This window comes from Ochotona princeps, chromosome 1, assembly GCF_030435755.1.
Source record: "Ochotona princeps isolate mOchPri1 chromosome 1, mOchPri1.hap1, whole genome shotgun sequence".
Taxonomy (NCBI): domain Eukaryota; kingdom Metazoa; phylum Chordata; class Mammalia; order Lagomorpha; family Ochotonidae; genus Ochotona; species Ochotona princeps.
In genome coordinates, this window is record NC_080832.1 from 109,980,764 (window position 1) to 110,000,479 (window position 19,716).

At 57.7% G+C, this 19,716-nt stretch overlaps 1 protein-coding gene across 1 annotated transcript in view; it reads left to right on the top strand.

Annotated features, from left to right (window-relative positions):
- Nucleotides 1–7,997: 7,997 nt before the first annotated feature.
- MDGA1 (MAM domain containing glycosylphosphatidylinositol anchor 1) overlaps nt 7,998–19,716 on the top strand; it is a 46,638-nt gene continuing 34,919 nt past the window's right edge. The window contains exon 1 of the mRNA XM_004590331.3: nt 7,998–8,156. Coding sequence (XP_004590388.1) covers nt 8,090–8,156 — 67 coding nt within the window. The 5' untranslated portion in view covers nt 7,998–8,089. The remainder of the gene's footprint in view (nt 8,157–19,716) is intronic.

A 19,716-nucleotide genomic window follows, 5' to 3' on the forward strand; every position in this document is an offset into this window, starting at 1 on the left:
GAGTGGGCGGGTTCCGCGGGCCCCTTCCACCCCCGAACCAGGCAGAGAGTCCCCAGGGCTCGCGTGCGTGTGCGCGGCCCCAGGCAGGCGGGACCACCCTCCTCCCCGCACACACACATCCCTCCCCATCCCCATTCCCCAGCCACCATCAGAGCCGTGGCGAGCTCGTCTTGCACGGGTGGGGGTGAGGAGCGTAAACCAGGATTGGATGGCGCCAGCCTTGTCGCGGGATCAGGGCAGAGCCGAGGCAGTCTGGCCAGCACCTAGCGGCCGGCAGGGCGGTGGGCGCCATTCAGTGTGTATCCCGTGTGCATGGCGCCCCCTGGAGTTGGTCACGCGGCGGTCTGTATACGGTGTCTGTGCGCGCGCCTGTGTTTTCTGAGTGCCCAAGTCCGCGCCAGTGTCCTGTTTCCCCACCTCCACCACGACTCGGTCCTCGAGCCCCTCACTTGACGTGGATGAAAAAGGAGCCACCACTACAGGAAAACGACTTTGCTAGGGAACTTGGGGGAAGAAAGCAACGAGAAGGGTCGCCCAAGTGCCTTTGGCGCCACCCAGACCCCCTTGCCTCCCCTGACCCCAGTTAAGAGACCTCAACATCCTCTCCACCGTCCCCTCTGGTCCCAGCCAGTCTCGGTGATCCAAGATGATTTGATCCTGCTTCTCGCACGTGGCCGGCCAGAGGGGGAAGGTGAGGAATCCTAGCTCAGCGTAACTTGACGCCTCCCCTTGGGGCTGCTGCCTGCGCGGCCAGTGGGTAAGATGCCAGAGGTCGGAGCTGTTCTCAACCTGGCAGAGCTGCTCCCAGCCCACATCTCTGGAGGAGGCTACCATGGGGGGCGGTGGGGGGAGGCGGGAGGTCGCGGTCCCTGCCCCTTATTTTACACTGGTTGTCCTACACCCTTCTGCCCAGCCCATGCCCCCCTCTCTTCCCTAAGTCTGTCCACCTCCATCCTACTCTGAGCCTGTCTAGAGCGCAAACCTTCCTTCTGGAGCATTTGGGCCCTGGTTTGTCCTGAGCCTTGGGCTTTTGTCCAAAGGTCGGTTGTGTTGGTGTAAGGGGATCTGTTCATGTGCTGCGGAATAGCTGCTGTGTGCTCAGCCCCCCCCCCACACTGGGCACTGTCCATGCACTGCACCCCACCCTGGGGAGAGGGTGACATCTGTGAGGCCGAGTAGCAGGTGGGGGCTTCAGACTCCCTTGTGGCCTCCGTAGCAAGGGAGGGAAGAGGATCTGCCCAGGAGAGGCTGGTGCAGGGAGGTGGGGAGGGGGCTTTTGGCTGGGGTGGGGTCTGGCCCTGAGCAAGACAGCATCCCCTGCTGTGTGCCAGCTTCAGTCACTGCCTTCAAACAGGCCTGGTTCCCAGGAGCCCAGAGAGACATTTGCATTAGGAGAAAATACCCAAATAAAACGCCAGACTGCTTCCCCAGGGGGTTTGGCTGAAACTTGGAAGGCTGCAGGCAACCAGGCTGAAAAGAGAGAAATCAGCGTGCTGGAACCTGGCAGGCCGGGGCATCCCTCTCTTGCCCTGCCCCTGGTACCTGTGGAGTGGGCACTTGGTGACGTAGGTAGATCGCACCTATTCCTCCATATGCAGCCGGCTCCATTTTTGTTCTACGACCTAGAACTCCACCACAGCAGTGGTGCCCCAAGGCAGGCTGCCGACCCTCAGGACAGCCTCCTCCATCAGATTGGGGCTCCCCAGAGAACAGTGCTTTCTTTGCTTTTTAGATGTTTCCAGGACAATAAGGTGTTCAATATGATGTTGGTAGAATCCTGGCTCAGCAAATATGTGTTACATTAGTGACTCACCAGGAAAAGCTGGCTTTCCCAGGTCATTTGCCTCTTTCCTAGTCTCCCCGCAGTGGGTAAGTAGGGTCTGGGAAACCTACTCCCTAGACTCACTCCGAGGAAAGAGTGTGTGTTTTCAGGTCTGTGTTAAAAGTGTGTTTCATGCATTGAACTACCAGATCAAAAGCAGTAACAGGAAACCTCCCAGCTTCAAGGTCAGTGCGGACACAAAGGGAGCCCAGTGGGACCTTCACTGGGGAGATGGTGGCATCCAGTGATCAGGCCTCGGACATGGCACACAAGGGTTTGGAGTCTGGTAGCCAACTCAGAGATGGCCCAGGCACATCTACTCTGGGTAGAATTGAGAATCTGAAGCCCAGAGAGGGGAAGGTAGTCCCAGGAGGCAGCTGAGAGTCCCCACACAGTGGGTAGAAAGAGGGAAGGGCTCCAGTCCATGTTTCCTTTGTCTGTTTCTCACCTCCACCAATCATTCTAGAAGGGGCATCTTCACTCGCTGTTAAGCTGGTGAGCATCTCTTGGCCTCCGTTTTCCTATCTGCAAGACAGAGGGTGTCCCATGTCCCAGCTTACAGGGATGTTCTAAGGCTCAACAGGACGGTGGATACAGAACTGCTTAGAAAGTTCAAACATGAAGGTTGTAAGAGAATCTTACAAGAGAATCCAAACAAATTGGCCCTCCCAGCATGGGCACGGTGCCCAGCTTCCCAATCTAGCCTTATCAGTGTATCTGTCAGATCATACAGTACACGTTTATGAAGTAGGCATGAGGTGCCGGGCACTTGGGGCTACTGCTGCAAACTCTTCAGTCTGGTCCTCACCTGCCTGAAGAACAGCCAGCTCCGTGTCCCACTCTGCTCAAGCCCCTGACAGAGCTCCCATCTTATCTGGAGTAAAACCTGACGTCCTGGAAGCAGCTGCTAGGCTCTGGGGACCTGCCCTACAAACCTCCGTGATGTGAGCTCCCACGACCCTCCCCTCACCCACCGGGCCGCAGCCACCACAGGGCCTTTGCATCAGCTATCCCTGCTTTGTGTAGTGCTCTTTCTCTAGTTGGTGACATGGTTCCATGCTGCTCTTCTCTGGGGTCACGTGACTCATGTGTCAGGAATGATACTGGACATCATTTCCACAATCGAACTTCCTTCTCCTGATCCTTGCTTAAGCAGTCTCCTGAATCCTCCTTACTATCGGAGTGCTGTGTTTTGTCCTTATTTGTGTGGTGCGTTGTTTATATCGTCTCTAGACTACAACCTGCATGAAGGCAAGGATGCTTGACCACCTGTTTGTTCATTGAGCCTACAGCTCCCGACGCAGAGCAGGCGCACACGAAGTATTTGTTAAGTGACAGGATGGTGAGCAAACTAAGACCCTGCTCTTGGCAACTGTGTTCTGCTAGCAAAGGGTCTGCCTGGGGTGTGGGGTGAGAAGCAAGTGGTGGGGATACAGGCCCCTCCTTTCCAAAGGTGTCATCATGGGATTGAATCATCACGAGTCTTGAATGACCCAATTCACAACAGGAGTTAACTGCTTACTAATTAGCAACTGGAACCATTAATTGGCTATCTGTTAGAGCCTGGATTAATAAACTGGTCTTTCAGCCGGGTCATAACTCTATCTGTGCCTCCTCTTGCTCTCCTCCCAGCAGCCGTCTCCCACCTGGGCAGAAAGCATCTTGCTCTGAGATGGAATCGATACCTGCCACCGTATGATTCTCAGAGACAATTTCCCTTGCCAGCTGACGCTACCACCCCTGCTAAGATTTTTCCTCTCTCTTCTTCCAGGCTACAACTCGCAGGAGGCAAGCAAGCCACAGCAGATGGGTGAGAGCTCTCCTTACATGCTGTCACAACAAAAGCCCGTGGCTGCCCCTGCAGGGCAGGGGCCTGAGGCTCCTGCTTCCCTGGCCTGCTACCCAGTGACCAGGTCAACAGCCATATCCTGGGATCTCCTGGGGCCTAAGGGCCAGACATCCTTGGAGGCTGAAGAATGAGGCTTTTCAGATGGTAGATGGTGTGTCTACAGGGCATCTTGCATGCAGCCCTGCACCGGGTAGTGTGCTGTTGGGCTCTCCCCTAGGCCCGTGGCTGGCCTAGCCTCCACCTGAGCCCTGATATCCCAAAGCCCAACAGCTGGAGCTGCGCTGATCCGAAGCCAGGAGCCTGGAGGCTCCTCTGGGTCTCCTACATGAGTGCAGGGTCCTAAGGCCTTGGGTCAATCTTGACTGCTTTCCCAAGCCACAAGCAGGGTGCTGGATGGGAAGCAGTGCCTCCAGGATTAGAATCAGTGCCCATATGGGATCTTGGTGAGTTCAAGCTGAGGACCTTAGCTGCTAGGCTACAGCGCTGGGCCCAGGAAATACTCCTATAAAAACATTTCTTAGATACTGAAACTCGTGCCTCTTTGTAGCATGAACAGCAGGATAAACAAGGGCTCCCAGCCATGCCACCTGTATCAGTTAGGCTACTTAGTGGTTACAAGAATCACTGAATTTTTCTACCCTGTTGCACCTGTGGCTGGGAGGCCTCGATGGTCAGCCCGCATAACCATGCCTGCTCCACAGAGTCAGCTGTCACCATTGCTTCTCCCTTCTCTCCACCACCCTGTGAGACAGGGACTCCCACCTCATTCACAGCCCTCTGGGACAGCCGAGGCCTGAGGAGGAACCCAGCACTGGTCCAGCCCCAGGGTTCTCAGCTTTCCCGTTCCGTTTTCAGACCCAGAGCTTTGTCGCAGGTGGCAGCAGGCTGGGCATGCTCGAAGGAGGCGGCATCATATACAGTGTGTTAAGACTTAACACAATCATTGCGGAGCAGTCCCAAGTGCAGTCGCTACAACAAATGTGCAATGCCAGCCCAGCTCCCACTTGGTCCTTTGCTTCCGGCTGCTTGCTGCCCCTTCCCCATCATACATCTTCTTGGTCTCCCTGTGTGTGCGTGTGCGGGTGTGTGTACAGAGAGGGGCAAGGGTCCAAAGAACTGACATTGAGTCAGTGTTCCTGTCCCCCACCCCAGTAGCACAATCCAAATCTGAAGAGGAGTGATGCATTGTTGTTTGGAGCCCGGAATGGACACTAATCTCTGTGATCATCCCCAGAGAGCTCCATGGAGGAGGCAGGGATTTCTAGGAACCTGTCCATAAAGGAACGCATTCATCATCACACCCTCCATGGGTGCCGTTTTCTTTTCAGAAGGGATAGGGGAGGTGGGTGGCAATAAGCCGTAGCGCGCTGGATCTCCGTGGAGCAGGAAATGTTTTTTTTTTCTCCCCTGGTGGGTAATGATTGGGGGCTGGAGAGTTGAAAGGCTCGGCTTCTGTTGAAGGTTCCCCCACGTCTGATCCGCGGGATGAGCATCCTTCACTAATTCCTGTGAGAAACCTCACTGGCTTCTGCGAGGTTTGGATGCCATCCCCAAGCCCCCCATCGCCTTTTTTCTTTCTTTTTCCGCCCTTGGTTCTTGGACCCACAGAGCAGGAAGGTGAAGGAAGAGAAGGGAGGTGCGAGCAAGTGAGGGCAAGCTGGAGAGCTGCAGACGCGGAAGGATGGAGAGGGCGCCCAAGGCACCAGCCGGCCCTGTGAACCGATCCCTCTGGGCACCTGCATCTCCGCCCGGTCGACTGAGTAGGCTCCAGGCGGGGCGGGGCGGTGGGTCAACGGAGGAGGGACTCGGCAGGAAGTGGACATGGGAAAAGGTGTATTCTTATCTTCAAAGTCAGGCGTTCAATACATGCAGAAAAATGAACTCCTTGTCGGTGTGTGTAGGTCTGAGTTTTGAGCAATGCGCTGAGCCGCGGAACCAGCATCACAGTCAACACAGCGCACGGTTCTGGGGTGGGGAGCAGGGGTGGCAGGCGCGTGGCTCGCATGCTGCTGCGGTAGCCCGCGCTCCCACGGGCCGCCTTGATACAATACTGGCGCACACGCTGAGATAAATAACGGCGACAGGTGGAGCAGGTGAGATCAGCCGGACAAGGGTGGAGAGACGTGAACGAAGAGAAGGGAGAGGCCTCCTGCTCCGCTGTCAGCCTACGCCCCTCCCCGCGGGCAGCTGCGAGGAGCGCTCTCCCAATCCCTACCCCGGAGGGTGTCTTTGGGGCGGCGGAGACCCGGAGTGCGGGACTCCAGGTGGCTGGAGCGGGGGTTCGGGCTTGGCGCCCCGGAAGGACGTGCGGTCCTGGGGGCGCTTGGGGACGCCTAAGGTCCTGCGGGGAAAGGTAGACTGGGGAGAGGGGCGAGCTGGGGAGAGATCTGGCGGAGGGGTCCGGCTGGCAAACCTGTTGGCAACCTGTGGGCCGCAGCCAGGGCACAAGCTCCAAGCGCGCCAGTCCGTGCCCGGCTTCACCAGCCGCTCCTGCCGTGCCCCTCTCCCTCCCCTCCCACCCCGTGCTCAACCTGCAGACACAGAGAGACGCGCTGGAGGTTGGCAAAGGGCGTGAGCCCAGCTGGGGGCTGGGGCATTTGGGAGGCGAGTGGACCGCCCCGCACCCCGACAACAGGCGGCCGGCTTCCGCGCCCGCAGGATCCGAGAGCTGCCCGAGTCCCGGCCTGTGCTTCCCATCAGCGCTTCGGTCCCGCCTCCCCAAAGTGCAAAAACATTTATGAAGTGTGCGGTGCCCTGCAGACTGGCGTCCCCGGAGCGAACGGCCGTGCTTGCCTGCGAGCGCGTGGCGATCTGTGCAGCCGGCTCGGGCTGAGCCGGTCTGGGTGTGCAAGGGCGGGCGGGCGAAGAGCGAGTGTGCGAGAGCGCGGCTGCAGAGCCCGCGCCGAAACCCACGTCCCTCGCTACTGTCCTCGGGATAGATGGATCCATTTCGGCTTTCTGACATTTTCCTGCCAGGGGTGTGGGGGGCGGGGGGCGGGGAGAAGGAGAGACATGGGGGAGGGGGAAACGGTGGGGGTGTAGGGGGAGAGAGGGGGAGAGAGAAAGAGAGAGAGAGAGAGAGAGAGAGAGAGAGAGAGAGAGAGAGACTGCTTCCCCCAACCCTGTTTTGTTTTCTCTAATTGGTCCTGGGGGAGGCAAGGAAATTGGACAGAGGCTGGGCCGGGCGAGCTGGGCTGCCTTTAATTGGCTCCTTTTTTTAACTGGAGGGGAATCAAACGGGAGAGCCAGCGACAAAGGGTGGGAGAGCGAGAGACCGAACGAGGAGACGCGGGGAGGAGGGAGGAGGAGGGAGGAGGAAAAGGGAGGGAGGGAGGGAGAGACGGAGGGAGGCGGAGGAGCGCGGAATGAAAAGCTCCGTGGGGCGAAAAAGCAGCACAGCGAAGCCCAAGTTGCCGAGCGAGCGCTGCGCTCCCGCGGCCCGCAGCCGAGCGCCGCCGCGCTCGGGAGCCCGGCCCGGCCCCGCCCGCTCGGGGGGCCCCCTCCGGCCGCGGCCGCCGGGCGGGGGCGGGGACGCCCAACTTGGGGCGCGGCGCAGTTCTCCCGGCCGCGACTCGGAGCGCGGGAGCGCCGCGGCCGCGGCCAGACGGCGGGAGCGCAGCGCGGCGAGCGGAGGCGGCGAGCGGCACCCGCGCCGCAGCCGGCGGCCTCCGCGAGAGCGCGAATCTTTTTTTTTCAAACGACTCAAACTTTCCTCCTTTCCCGGCTCTCCCGCGTCCCGGTCGCCTGGAACTGCTCTCCACATTTCCCGCGGGGCGCCAGGAATGCCAGTCGTCCTCCAGGTCTCTCCACGGCTCGGCTAACTTCGCGGACCCGGGCACGCGTGGCGCTCGCCCCTCGGCCCAACCTAGCCCGTGTGGCTTGCCGGCTCAGGAGGGCCGGGACCGCTGAACCCTCCACACCGGCCGCGGGACTGGAGGCGGCGGATTAGCCCGAGCCGAGCCCGGCCTCCCCGCCCACGGCTCCGCGGAGGGCGGCCCCCGGGCGGGGAAGAGACAAGTTTGTCAGTCGTCCGTGGCTGTTGGATCCACCGAGAGAGGTCTCCGGCGCCCGGCACCGCTCGCGGACTGCCCGGGGCGGCTCGGCGGCCAGGCATCTTGGGCCAGGGCACTGGCTGCCGCGCCCGGCGCGCGGAGACACCCGGGCTCGGGCCAGCGCCCCCTGCGTCCCCACCCGGGCAGCGGCCCCACCAGAGCAGGAACCTTGGTCTCTGCCGGCGCCGCAGCCGCCGCCTCTTCAGTCTCGCGGTCGCCGCCGCTGCCGCCGCCGCAGCTGCCCCTGCTCCAGCGTCTCTGTGAGGACGGGGGAAACAACGTTGGCCTCGCGGGGCCCCGGCGGATGCGCCCCCCGCCGACTCTCGGGCTACGTCGCCTCGCGGGGATGAAGCACGGGCCGTGAAGATGGAGGTGACCTGCCTTCTACTTCTGGCGCTGATCCCCTTTCATTGTCGGGGACAAGGAGTCTACGGTAAGAGCCCGCCTCCCGCCCCACGCTGCCTCGGCCCGGCGCGGAAACTTTACAAGAGGCGCAAAGTGCGCGCTTGCCGGTATTTGGTGGAGACCTCGGCTCGGACTCGGGAGTGGGTGCCCGCGTCCCCGCCCTCTCCCGGGCGCGGAGAGACCGAGCTCGCGGTTTCGGAGCACAGGCACGGGGCGTGGGGTCTGGCTGGTGAAGCTGGGGTTGGGGAGAGCGCCTCGGAGAGGGACCCATTTTTCCACACCCTACTCAGGGAATACGTGACTTGGAGTCCCTGAGACCATCCAAACGGCCCTGGAGACCCCGGCCAACCTCACGCCCGTGGCCGGGGCAGTCCCCGTTGCATGAAACCTCGTCCCTCCGCTGGCTCGGCCTTGGGAGTGGAAGTCTGGGCGAAGCGCGAACGGGAGTTGCGCGCGGCTTGCAGGCGAGCCGGCTGCCAGCACGGCGGCCAGGCGGCAGGCTCGCCTTCTTCCCTGCTGTTGCTGCGGCTTCGCTTCTTCTATCCGCTTCTGGACAGCCTGCGCGCATGCCGGCATCCTCTGGCTCCAGCGCTTACGACTCTGGCATCTCTGTTCACATCTCTGTCGGGCTGCCAGCTATGGAACCCCAGCCCCACCTTCTGTGTGTGTGTGTGTGTGTGTGTGTCCGCCCGCGCGCGCGCACACACACACACATACAGATTCAGCCACCCTCCCTGGAAACAGACCCACATGCACCCATCCTGCTGCCTGTCCAAAGTATGCCTCCCGCTAGGCAGCTTTGCTCCCACGTCCCCACGCCTTGCTTGTTCCGTGGTGGTCCCCAGGGCTTTCCCCGGGGGCCTGCCTCCACCCAGCTCAGAAAGTCCATCTCCAGCGTTGGGCAGCTGTCACTGTTGGGCAGCTGTCACTTGGCCGTCTCCTGACCACAAAGTGGCTTCCTATAGGTGTCTTTTCCATGCTGAGCAGCTGGGCTGGGCACCCATCTCTGCTCCGTTAGTCCGTGGTGTAGCGCCCAGTCACCCTCCCCTGCAGACTAGGGCAGAGTTTGACTTGTGGTCTGGGCTGGCAGAAGCCTGGTATTGTCTCCCATTGCCAGCCTCAGGTGCTGGTGCGCCGGGGGCCCGGCCCTGGCCAGTGCAAAGGAGTGTCCTAAAGGCCTCCTGGAGGTGGCGTGCTCCCAGCCTTGCCCAGCTATCTGACTTGGGCTTAATTCCCTGGTGAGGCTGGCCCAGGCATCTGGCCAAACTCAGCTTCTTAATTAGTTTGTGTGTCTCTGACTGCACAGGGGCCAGAAAAGGCAGGGAGGAGGGAGAATGCCGCAGGGCTGGGAGAGGCTGAGTGGGGGGAGAAGGCTGATTGAGCTGGAGGTGGTGGCCCCCACAGGATGGAGGAAAACTGGGGAGTCCTCTTCCTTCCTCCCCAAGATTTCCAAGCAGCAGCACCATGCCCTTTCAGAGGTGCTCCGAGTGGGAAGCAGGTGGGGTGCTTGTCTCCCCCTGGGGGCCCCCCAGTGATGGAGAGCCCTCCCACCCCCAACACCCCATGCTCCGTGCATCTTTAGGCAGATCCCACCTGCTCTTCCTTGTCTCAGGCTGTGTGTCCAAAGTATGCTTCCCATTATGCAGCTTTGCTTGCATGTCCTTACGCATTCCTTATACCAGGGTGGTCTCCCCACCCCCTGCCACTCCAAATGGGCCCCAGAGCTTTCTCTGGGCAAGGGCCGTGGGACAGAGTGCTGGTCTCCAACCAGATTTCTTCCTCTCTGAATGTTGCATCCTCTCCCTTGTGCCCAGATCCCAGCTGCTCTCACACACAGTAAATCAAAGCGAGGTGGACACACTGGGACCAGCCCCTGGCTCTCAGACCACCACATCATGCCCACCTTCTCTTCCAGAGTTTGGCCCTGGGAAAGGTTGGGGCCATGGGAAGACTGGATAGGGGGTCATTTATTGGGTTGGATGGAGAGAGGGGATGATCTTCTAAGAGGACAAGACAGCAGGAAGCTGCCAAGTGCCCAGTACATGACTGCAGAAGGACTGACACGGGTTTCAGAAGTAGGATGCAGGCTGGGGATTGGGGCTTCTGCTGCTCACTTCCTTTCTACCCACAAAGCAGATGAAGCAGCTTGAGAAAGAGTGAGGATAACATGTAGGGGCCAGTGAGGGGGTCACTCCTGTCCATCATCTGTGTCCAGTGCTCAGCATGACACCCAGCACACAGTAGGAGCTTGGCCCATAGGTGTTCAATGAATGAAGAGTCCTAGTTGGAGGAATGGTGAGGAAATGCTTTGGAAATCCTGTCTGTCCCAGCAAAAAGAGTCTCTTACTCTGGAGAACAAAGCAGTTGCTCAGGCTGTGAGGAGGGAACCTGGCTCCACTGTGCCCAGGCCTGTGTGGCTGAGGGCAGGACAGAGGCATACGGAGGCTGAAGTGCGGGGGAAGAGCAGGACGAGGATGTTGGCCTGGGCTGTCAAGCTCTCCACCTAAGCTAGAGGAAGTGTGGAGGGGCGGTGGGGGGACAGGTGCGGGGAGCCCCATGCCTGCCACTAGCTGAGGTCTGCCCGCCTGCCGTCCGTAAGGGCTGATGTGTGCAGTGGAGCTGGGGAGTCAAGCTCAGCGTGGCCAGGTGGCTTCACTCTTCTTTGGGGCACAGATGCTTAAGCAGCCGAGAGCCCGACCAGATGGTCCATTTGGAGCCAGACACCCGCCCTGCTCGCCGCCCGATCTCCTGGCCCAGTTTGTTTGTCCTCTGGGTGGATCCATAAGCTGCTTTATGGCAGGCCAGAGGGACTGGGCTGGGCTGGGCTGGGCTGGGCTGGGCTGGGCTGGCGCGAGGGGCCTGGTTGTGGGTGAGAGAAGCATGGGTAGACCACCCCCTCTGGTGTGCTGGCTTTCTCTGCATACAGCGCACGGCTTGTAGCCAGGGGATAGGCTGGTGGGATTCCTCTCCCTTATGAAAACACATCAAGCCCCTGGATTATTTAATATGCAGGAGTGGGAATTGACATTATCCTTAAGACAGGTTGTTTGCAACTTACTGGTGGAAGTCAAAATATTTCACCAAAGGTGTCATCAGAAACTACTATCCTATGCTAATTTTTGTGGGAACATGAAGACAGATGTTGAATAATTTGACAAGAGCAACATAGCTTACAGAATTATCACCAAGTCAGGTTTTCTCCCCTCCTCTGGGGAGTGTGGTGAAGGTGTTTCAGGAAGCAGGTCTCCCGTGCCCGCCCGCCGCGTGGCTGTTGCTCTGGGTGTGGGCACCTGAGGCTGCTCCCAGGAGTCTCCCCCTGTGTCTTGACATCAGCTGTCCACATCCGGCAACTCTGGCGAACAGAAGGTTCTCTACACGGACTCAGGAAGGCACACGCCGCTGCCTCTTCTTCCTTCTGTCTGAGAAACTGCACGAGGGGGAGTGAGAGTGTCCGCAGGCCTGCCTCGTCTGGCTTGCATTGTCAGTCTTCCCCAGCTCCAGTTGATATCCACCCATGAGCCAGCCTGCGGGGGGTGGGAGCAGAGAAGGGAGCCGCATCAAGATGTCCCTTCCTTATGCGACGGGCTGGGGGTGAAGGGAGGAGGGCTGGCCGGAGTGGACTTGATCCTCCAGGAAAGCCCCCTTGGGGGGCTACGCTGGAGTTGTGCAAAGGCCTGTGTGTAATTGGCCAGGCCTGGCGGCCAGCTGCTGGGGCCGGGTGGCAAAGCCGCATGGAAAGCCTGGTATTAGCTCTGCTTTGCTGGAACATGGAGGGACGGGCGGGGGGGGGTGTCCAGGGGGAGAATGGAAGGAGCTAATCCCAGCCAGCCGCCGCGCCAAGACCTGGCAAATGAATGATGCAGGGAATCAATACCTGGGGGTGGAGGGGTGGAAATCTGAGCGTGGTAGCAGCCCTGGCTTCTCCCGGCTACCCAGGAGGCCAAGGGGTGGGGGGAGCTGAGAAGAATGAGGCAGAGTGTGGACAACTACCCCATCCCAACTGTTCATCCCCGTCTTCCTCCTCCACCCACACTCCTGACTTTGCATAGAGGACTCACAGGGGTTGGGTCAAGAGCTGGTGGTGACGACGAGGGACACAGGAAAAGGAACCTGGAGTTACTCAGTTCTCCTGCAAGCCTGCCTCATCTGCTGCCTGCCTCTGGACACCTGACCCCAAGTGTGGAGAGTGTGTGTGGAGCTGCTGTGGAAAGGCCTTGCCTGGCAGGGCTGGCACTGCCACTCCAGATGTGGCCAGCAGGGGGAGGGCTTGGCCGCCACATTGCTTCATGCCTTTCCTGGGCTCCCAGGCCTCTTGTCGGATTGGAGGCTGGCGAGTTATTCTAATTCTTTACCCTGGGAGGAATTAGGGCCTCCCAACCCTCCCCTGGACACCAGGCCCGCTTCTGCATCTTCTCCTCAATGCTTTGCAAGCATGCTTCTGCTGATGGAAGGTGCTAGAAACCAAGGGTCCCTGTGGCATTTAAATGCTAAGATGGGAGGCAAGAGCAATTTTCTGTTCAAGGAAATGTCTTCTTCTTCTTTTTTTTTGATAGTGCAGTCTCCTAACTCTACCAGTAACATACGTGCTCTTTGTAAGACAATCATCAAGTTCGTGAAAGTGTATGAAAGTGAAGCTCACTTGAACCCCATCCTGTATTTGGTGATGGTTTTCTCTCGGGCATCTTTTTGGGTAAAGAGGCACAAGCCCTCTATGGGGGATTGTGGGTTAGAACAATAGGCCCTTGTAGGTGCATAAAGGCCACCTGTATTTTCACATCTCCGTCACCTCCGATTCCCGTGACCTTCCGAGAGCTTGGCACAATAGGGCCGCACTGTCCTGTGTATGTGTGAGAACGCTAGGTCGCTAGAGTTGAAGTGGCCTGCTCCAGCTTGCACAGCATGTCTCCCAGGCTCCATCCCCTTGGATCTTCGTTTTTCCGGCTCTGAGGTGCCAGAGAGCACTGCGCGCCTCCCACTCACCGTTCATTAACCATTTACCGAGTCCCTAGCTGGAGCAAGACCCAGCGTGGGCCATTGGCAGGGATGCCGAGATGGATGAACTGGCCAGGGGATTGCAGACAAGGTAGTGCTGATAAATGCCATGTGGCAAGGGCAGATTAAGGCCTGTGGGAACGTGAAGAGGGAAGAAATCACTCCAAGGCCCCGCGGCGTAATCGGTCTGGCCTTGACAGACAGACCTAAGTGCTGAGAGGGACATCTCAGTCGGTGGCTGAAGAAGCGGGGTGTGTGGAGGGATGGCCACTTCCTCAGTTGGGCTGAAAGGCACCTGGGCCCATTAGTGTTGGGAAAGTAAAAGAATAATGCAAATCAATGCCACTTAGGACCTAGGCTGAGAGCACAGCGGTGCATTATCTTCCAGCCCTTAGCACGGCTGCTTGAGCGATTGGTTCATTGGTCTGCTTGACCATGAGGAAGCTGAGGGCTCACAGAGGTGGGGTCAGTAGCTCAACTGACTGGACTCAGAGTGGTGGTTTGCAGAGCCTGTGCTTCAAGAACACCATCAGGACAGGGCCCTAAGCAGAGACGTGGAAGGGTGTGAGCTGTGTTTCTGGCCGGCTAGCCACGCAGACTGTGTGCTGAGTGGTCCAGTCGGGAGTTAAAGTGGGGCTTGGAGCCAGGGCAGTGGCTAGGAGAGTGGACCAGGAGGGAGCGAATGCTGGAAGTAGAGGGGTTCAACAAACAGCGGTGCAGATTTAACTGGCAGCCCTGACCGTGCCTAGCAAGACTAGGTGGTCACCTACAGGTCAAGGGGACGCAGGTGGCAAAGGTGTCAGTGATAGTGCAGCCTGTGGTGATGTGTGCTACTGGGGGCTCTGGGTGGGGCTGTGGGTGGGGCTGGAGTGTGTTGAGCGGAGGAGGAACATGAACCAACACCTTTGTAATAGAATCCTTCGGGCCGACTGGAAGGTGGGGGAAGGAAGCCAGTTAGAAGCTGTTGCAAAAGCTGTTGCAAAAGGCTGGCCCTGAAAGTGTCTACGAGAATGGTTCAGGCGAGGGGTGGGAGCCGCGGACAGCCAAGGAGACACACAGAGACCACGGGTGGAGCAGAAGCTACCCCCACCCCACCCCTGCGCAGGTTACACAGGCCTGGGGCAGTGAGTAGAAGTAGTTAGGAGTCTGGGCTTCTGGGGCTTGGGGGACCCTGGTTTGGAGTCAAGTGTGCCCCCCCCCCAGCAAGAGATCCCAAAGACACCCTGCTGGCCCAGCTGGGGCTCCAGGGCTTGTCAACTGGAGATGGTGGTGTCCACTGTGTGGGCTTACGACAAATGTGCAACAGTCCAATAAGTGCATGGTACCTAGCGAACCAGCAAAAGCTCATTCTAGTGGCAGTGACAGTTGTGGAGTTCCGTGGGACTCCTTTGTCGGGGTGTTGGCAGGGAGTGGGGTGGGTGTTGGTGGTCAGGCAGACATGAGGGGTGGAAGGAGAGAGCTCCACTCTGAAGGGAACGGTCTTGCTACACCTGCATTTCTATGGGGGTTGACAGTAGGAGGTGGAATAAAACTGCCTGGAATAAAATAGGAAGGAATGGGACTGGAGCCAGGGCGCTAGGATACACTAGTTGTTTAGGCGCTGGGTGGAGAAGGAGGGGAGAGAGGAGGAGACCAGGGCTGGGATGGTGGTCCTGGGGGTAGGGCTATGAGAAGTGGAGGAGGAGGGGGCGTCTAGGGAATGCCCACTTGGGCACCGGTAGCATAGACCCACCTACCTTCAGACCTGCCTACCCTGGGGATGAGAAAAAAGCCCCTGGGACCATGAGAAAATGTGAGGCTCAATCATTAGGGCCAGGGCTGGGCCTTGATTTCTGCATTGCTTTCTTGTTTGTATTTTCAAGAAGAGTTTACTTACCTGAAAGGCAAAGTTACAGAGAAAACGAGAGTGAGCAAGAGAGATATTCTCCAACTATTGGTTCACTTATCAAATGGTTGCAATAACTGGGGTTGGGCCAGGCCAAAGCCAAGAGTCATAAACTTCTTCTGAGTCTCCCACGTGGGTGCAGGGACCCAAGGATTTGGTCCATCCTCTGCTGCTTTTCCAGGAACATTAGTAGGGAGCTGGATTGGAAATGGAGCAGCCGGGATTTGAGCCCAGTACCCAAATAGGATGCTGGTGTTTATAAGGTGATGGTGACGGCTGAATCCATCGTGCCGCATTCTGGTCCCTGGATTCTGCATTTCTCAGGAGCTCCTGGTGATGCGGCTGCCATGGCCAAGGGCTGCACTTTGCAGAATGAAGCCACGAAGGAAGGAGGATTGGACGCAGATGGGCAGACACGGCTGGAGAGGGCCAGGAGGGCAGCTGGGAGCTCTTTGCCCAGCAGCCGTGCCCTGCTGAGCCTTGGTCTGCGGCTGGCAGGCTGCTTCAGGCACGTTCATTGTCAGTGAGAATGGCGACGACGACACCGTGTGGGGCGGCACTTTGTAACTGCCTGCCCCTCCACAGGAACTTCCTTTCACAAGAGCAGAGGTGATGTACAGATGGTCACGAAACTGGGGCTGGATGCAAGCAGGAGGGATGTGGTGAAGAAGGGAGGGGTGAGTGACAAGCTGTTCCCCTCACTAAACCCAGGCCCTGGCTTGCATGAAGCTGGCAGTGCCAGGCTGGGTGACCGGGTCGGGGGCAGTGACTTGGCTAGCTTTGGGGATTCCACCCCAGGCTCTGTTTGGGTCATCTGCTATCCCAGAATCTCAGCTGGGACTCTGGGCTGTCAGGAGGATGGGAGGCTATGGAGGGAGGTGGTCCAGGTCTTGTACCACCTGCAGAGCCTTTTTCAACAGCAACTGCCTGCCCCTGCTCAGCCTCCCGATGTCCTCCCTCTGCGCTGGCCCAGAGGCAGAGCTGGGCACAGCCAGTGTAGACAGTGTGTCTGGATGAGTCAAGCCAGAATGTGGATCCCCCTCCCTTGGGCCTTTTGGGGCATGTCTGGTTTTCCAGGTCACTGCCCAAGCTTAGTTTGAACCAAGCTCAGCTGTGTCTTTTTTTTTTTTTTAAAGATTTATTTATTTCATTACAAAGTCAGATATACAGAGAGGAGGAGGAGAGACAGAGAGGAAGATCTTTCGTCCGATGATTCACTCCCCAAGTGAGCTGCAACAGGCCGATGCATGCCGATCCGAAGCCGGGAACCTGGAACCTCTTCCAGGTCTCCCACGCAGGTGCAGGGTCCCAATGCATTGGGCCGTCCTCGACTGCTTTCCCAGGCCACAAGCAGGGAGCTGGATGGGAAGTGGAGCTGCCGAGATTAGAACCGGCACCCATATGGGATCCCGGGGCGCTCAAGGCGAAGACTTTAGCCGCTAGGCCACGCCGCCGGGCCCAGCTGTGTCTTTAAAAAGAAATAATCCCATTTAGTATATTTTTTTTAAAGTATGAGGAGGCTGACTCTACTTGAACAGTGCTAATTGGAAGGTTTGGGAAGTAGCCCCCTTGCCTGCTTCTAACCCAGGGGCTTCCAGTCCAAAGGCTAGAGAGACGGAAAGAGAATGCCTTGGAAATGCAGTTGTCATCTCTTTTTTTTGTTGTTGTTTTCGTTAAAGATTTATTTATTTATTTATTTCAAGATCAAAGTTAGTGAAGGAGAGACACACACAGACAGAAAGAGATCCCCCATCTGCTGGTTCACTCCCAAACACCCACAATGGCCGAGCTGGGCCGGAACAAAGCCAGGAGCCAGGAGCTCTATCGAGGACTCCCTGGATACATATGGATCTCATATGGATACAGATGGTCACATGTTTGGATCGTCTACTGCTACTTCCCCAGGTGCGTCAGCAGGGAGCTGGATCAGAACTGGAGCAGCCAGGACTGGAACTGACACCCACATGGGTTGTTGGCCTCACAGGCAGATGTTTCACTCACTACCTCACAATAGTGGCCCCAAAGTTTTCATTGATTTTTAATGGGTGAGTCTGTTCCTTTTTTGAAAGGTGGGCCTCTTGCTCATTCTCTTCCCTGCTTCATTTAGAATGCAGTGAATGCTTTGCAGCCGAACATCCCTAGCCATTCCTAGTGGCAAGTCAGGGAGCATCCAACTAGTGTTTAATGAGCAGCTACTAAACGGTGATTGCTGCAGAGTGAATGGCCCCTACAGTCCCACCCCCAACCCCAACACACTCCCTGCCCTACCCCTACGAGCTCACAGTTGGGAGGGAAAATGCATTTTGTTTTCCTGCTGGTACCAAGGCTCAAGCTGAGTAACTTGCTAACGGTAGCTGAAGTCAGAATTTGTATTAAGCCCTGGCCACTGCCATCTCCTGCCCCCCACCTGCCATGTGAGGTCCCTCAGGATGATGGGGGCTGGCTGTGTTCCTCAGGAGCCTCCTGAGCCAGGGGGGCAGCGTGAAGCCCCATCAGGAGTCACACCCTGCATGGGGGAACAAACCTGAGCTTGCAGGTTTGATACACAAGGGTTAGCTTTCTCCAATGGCTGCGCAATCCAAGGTTCCTCTCTCCTTGGCGCTCTACTGTCTGGGCAGGGTGGTTCTCAAACTTGGCTGTATGCCAGAGTCACCTGGGAAACCTTGAAACCTCCCAGGGCCCAAGTGCCATCAGAAGAGAATGTATGGGGTGGAACTAAGACCTCAGCTGTTTAAAAATATCTCAGGTGCTGCCAAGTATGGTTTGGAGAATTTTGCCTTGAGGCCCCCCTAAAGAGCTGCTGGAATTCCAGTGATTGTAACACATCCAGGCAGGAAAAAACAAGGAATATCAAAGAGGCCAGACCTGCCAGCTGGGATAGGTTTCTTTTTTCTTTCTTTTTTTTTTTCTAAGATTTATTTATTTTTATTGTGAAGTCATATATACAGAGAGGAGGAGAGTCAGAGAGGAAGATCTTCCATCTGCTGTTTCACTCCCTAAGTGGCCTCTTTGGCCAGGAGCCAGGAGCCTCTTCCGGGTCTTCCACACGGGTGCAGGGTCCCAAGGCTTTGGGCCGTCTTCAGCTGTTTTCCCAGGCCACAAGCAGGGAGCTGGATGGTAAGTGGGGCAGCCGGGATTAGAACTGGCACTCATAGGATTCCAGTGGTTGCAAGGCAAGGACTTTAGCTGCTAGGTTACTGTGCCAGGCCCTCAATTTTCATTTTTGAAGGGGGCGAGGGGAATGAGAAAGCTCTTCCATCTACTGGTTTACTCTTCAAATAGCCACAACAGCCAGAGCTGGGTCAGGATAAAGCCAGGTGCTCTGTGCTCCACCCACATCTCCCAGGCCATTTGGCAGGGAGCTGGATGGGAAGTGGGGCAACCAGGACTTGACTGGCATTCTTAGGGTATGGCAGCAGTTTAGTTTGTTGCGCCATAGCATCGGCCCTCATCTGGCGTTTCTGGCATGAAAGGAGATCCAATGGATGTGAACACTGCTGCCCGCTGCCTGCCCCGCCACTCCTGCCAGCCTTGCCCAGGTCAGACTGGGGCAGCTCAGCTGCTTTAGGATGCCCACAAAGCACCTTGCAGGAGAGTAAGGCCCAGGGAGGGTAAGTGACCACTGTGGGGCTGCCCACTTCCTGTCTGCCTGTGTGTCTTCTCTGCTTGTTTCTGTCCCACGCCAGCCTGGCTGTTGGCACTTGTGTGGGTTGTTGATTTCCTCGGTTGGCACCTCTCGGCTGCAGCAGCGGGGGAGCTGTGTAGAAACAGGACAAACAGCCTCCTGATCTTGGGAGCAGAGACGGATGTGTCAGACACCAGGGATGGGGGCGGGGCACCTTAGCTCGTCTCTCGGCCTCCCGGCCTCCCGGCAGGCCATGCCCGCATGGCTTGCTCAGTGACTCCCTCACCTTGGTCCTGCTGCTCTGGCCATGTACAGGGGAACCTTGGGAGGCCAGGTCCAAAAAAGCACACGAGCCCATGAGGCAGAGGTCAGTGTCCAGCCAAGGACTGGTGTCACTCTCCTTTCTGAAATGGAAGGCCCTGAGAAGGAGCTACAGGGTGCAGCAAGGGATGAGCTAGCCTGCTGGCCAGTAGTGGCTGTAAGTGACCCAAAGAGCAACCCAGGCAAGGCAAATGGCTTGTCAAGGCCACACAGCAAGTAGTTGTCAAGGCTGAAGTTCAAAGCTAGGTCAAGAGACTCCAGAGCTGGGCGTCTTCCTTATTCTCCCAGTCTTCATTCACTGGCTCAAGAGAAGCATGTCTGTAGGCTGGGTAGGAGCCCATGTGATGCCTGCAGCTCTGTGATCCTTCCCTTGCCCTTACAAACTTCATTTCTGATTCTCAAGTGTCACTGTGTCTGAAACCTGCTCAGGATCCAGGTTGTCTGATTAAATGTTAGAAGCCTTTGACAGAAGCGGTGGGGAGTGGGAAGGGGCCTGTTTGGTGGCATGAGCTGCAGTGACTGCCGGTCCTTAGCAGGTCTGACATCTTGTCACACTGCCTGCAGGTTGCACCTTGGATTTACTGACAAGTTAGCCAGAGGCAACACTGCCGCTGTTTCCAGAAGGTTCCTCTGGGAATGCTTGGCAGCTCTCAGCCTGGTGGCCCAGGTTGTTTGATCAGATGAGTGGGGTCTTGAAGGGTGGAATTCAGGTGAGGAGGTTTCCATGGGGTGGTGCATGGAGGAAGGAGAGTTAGGCCTTAGGCA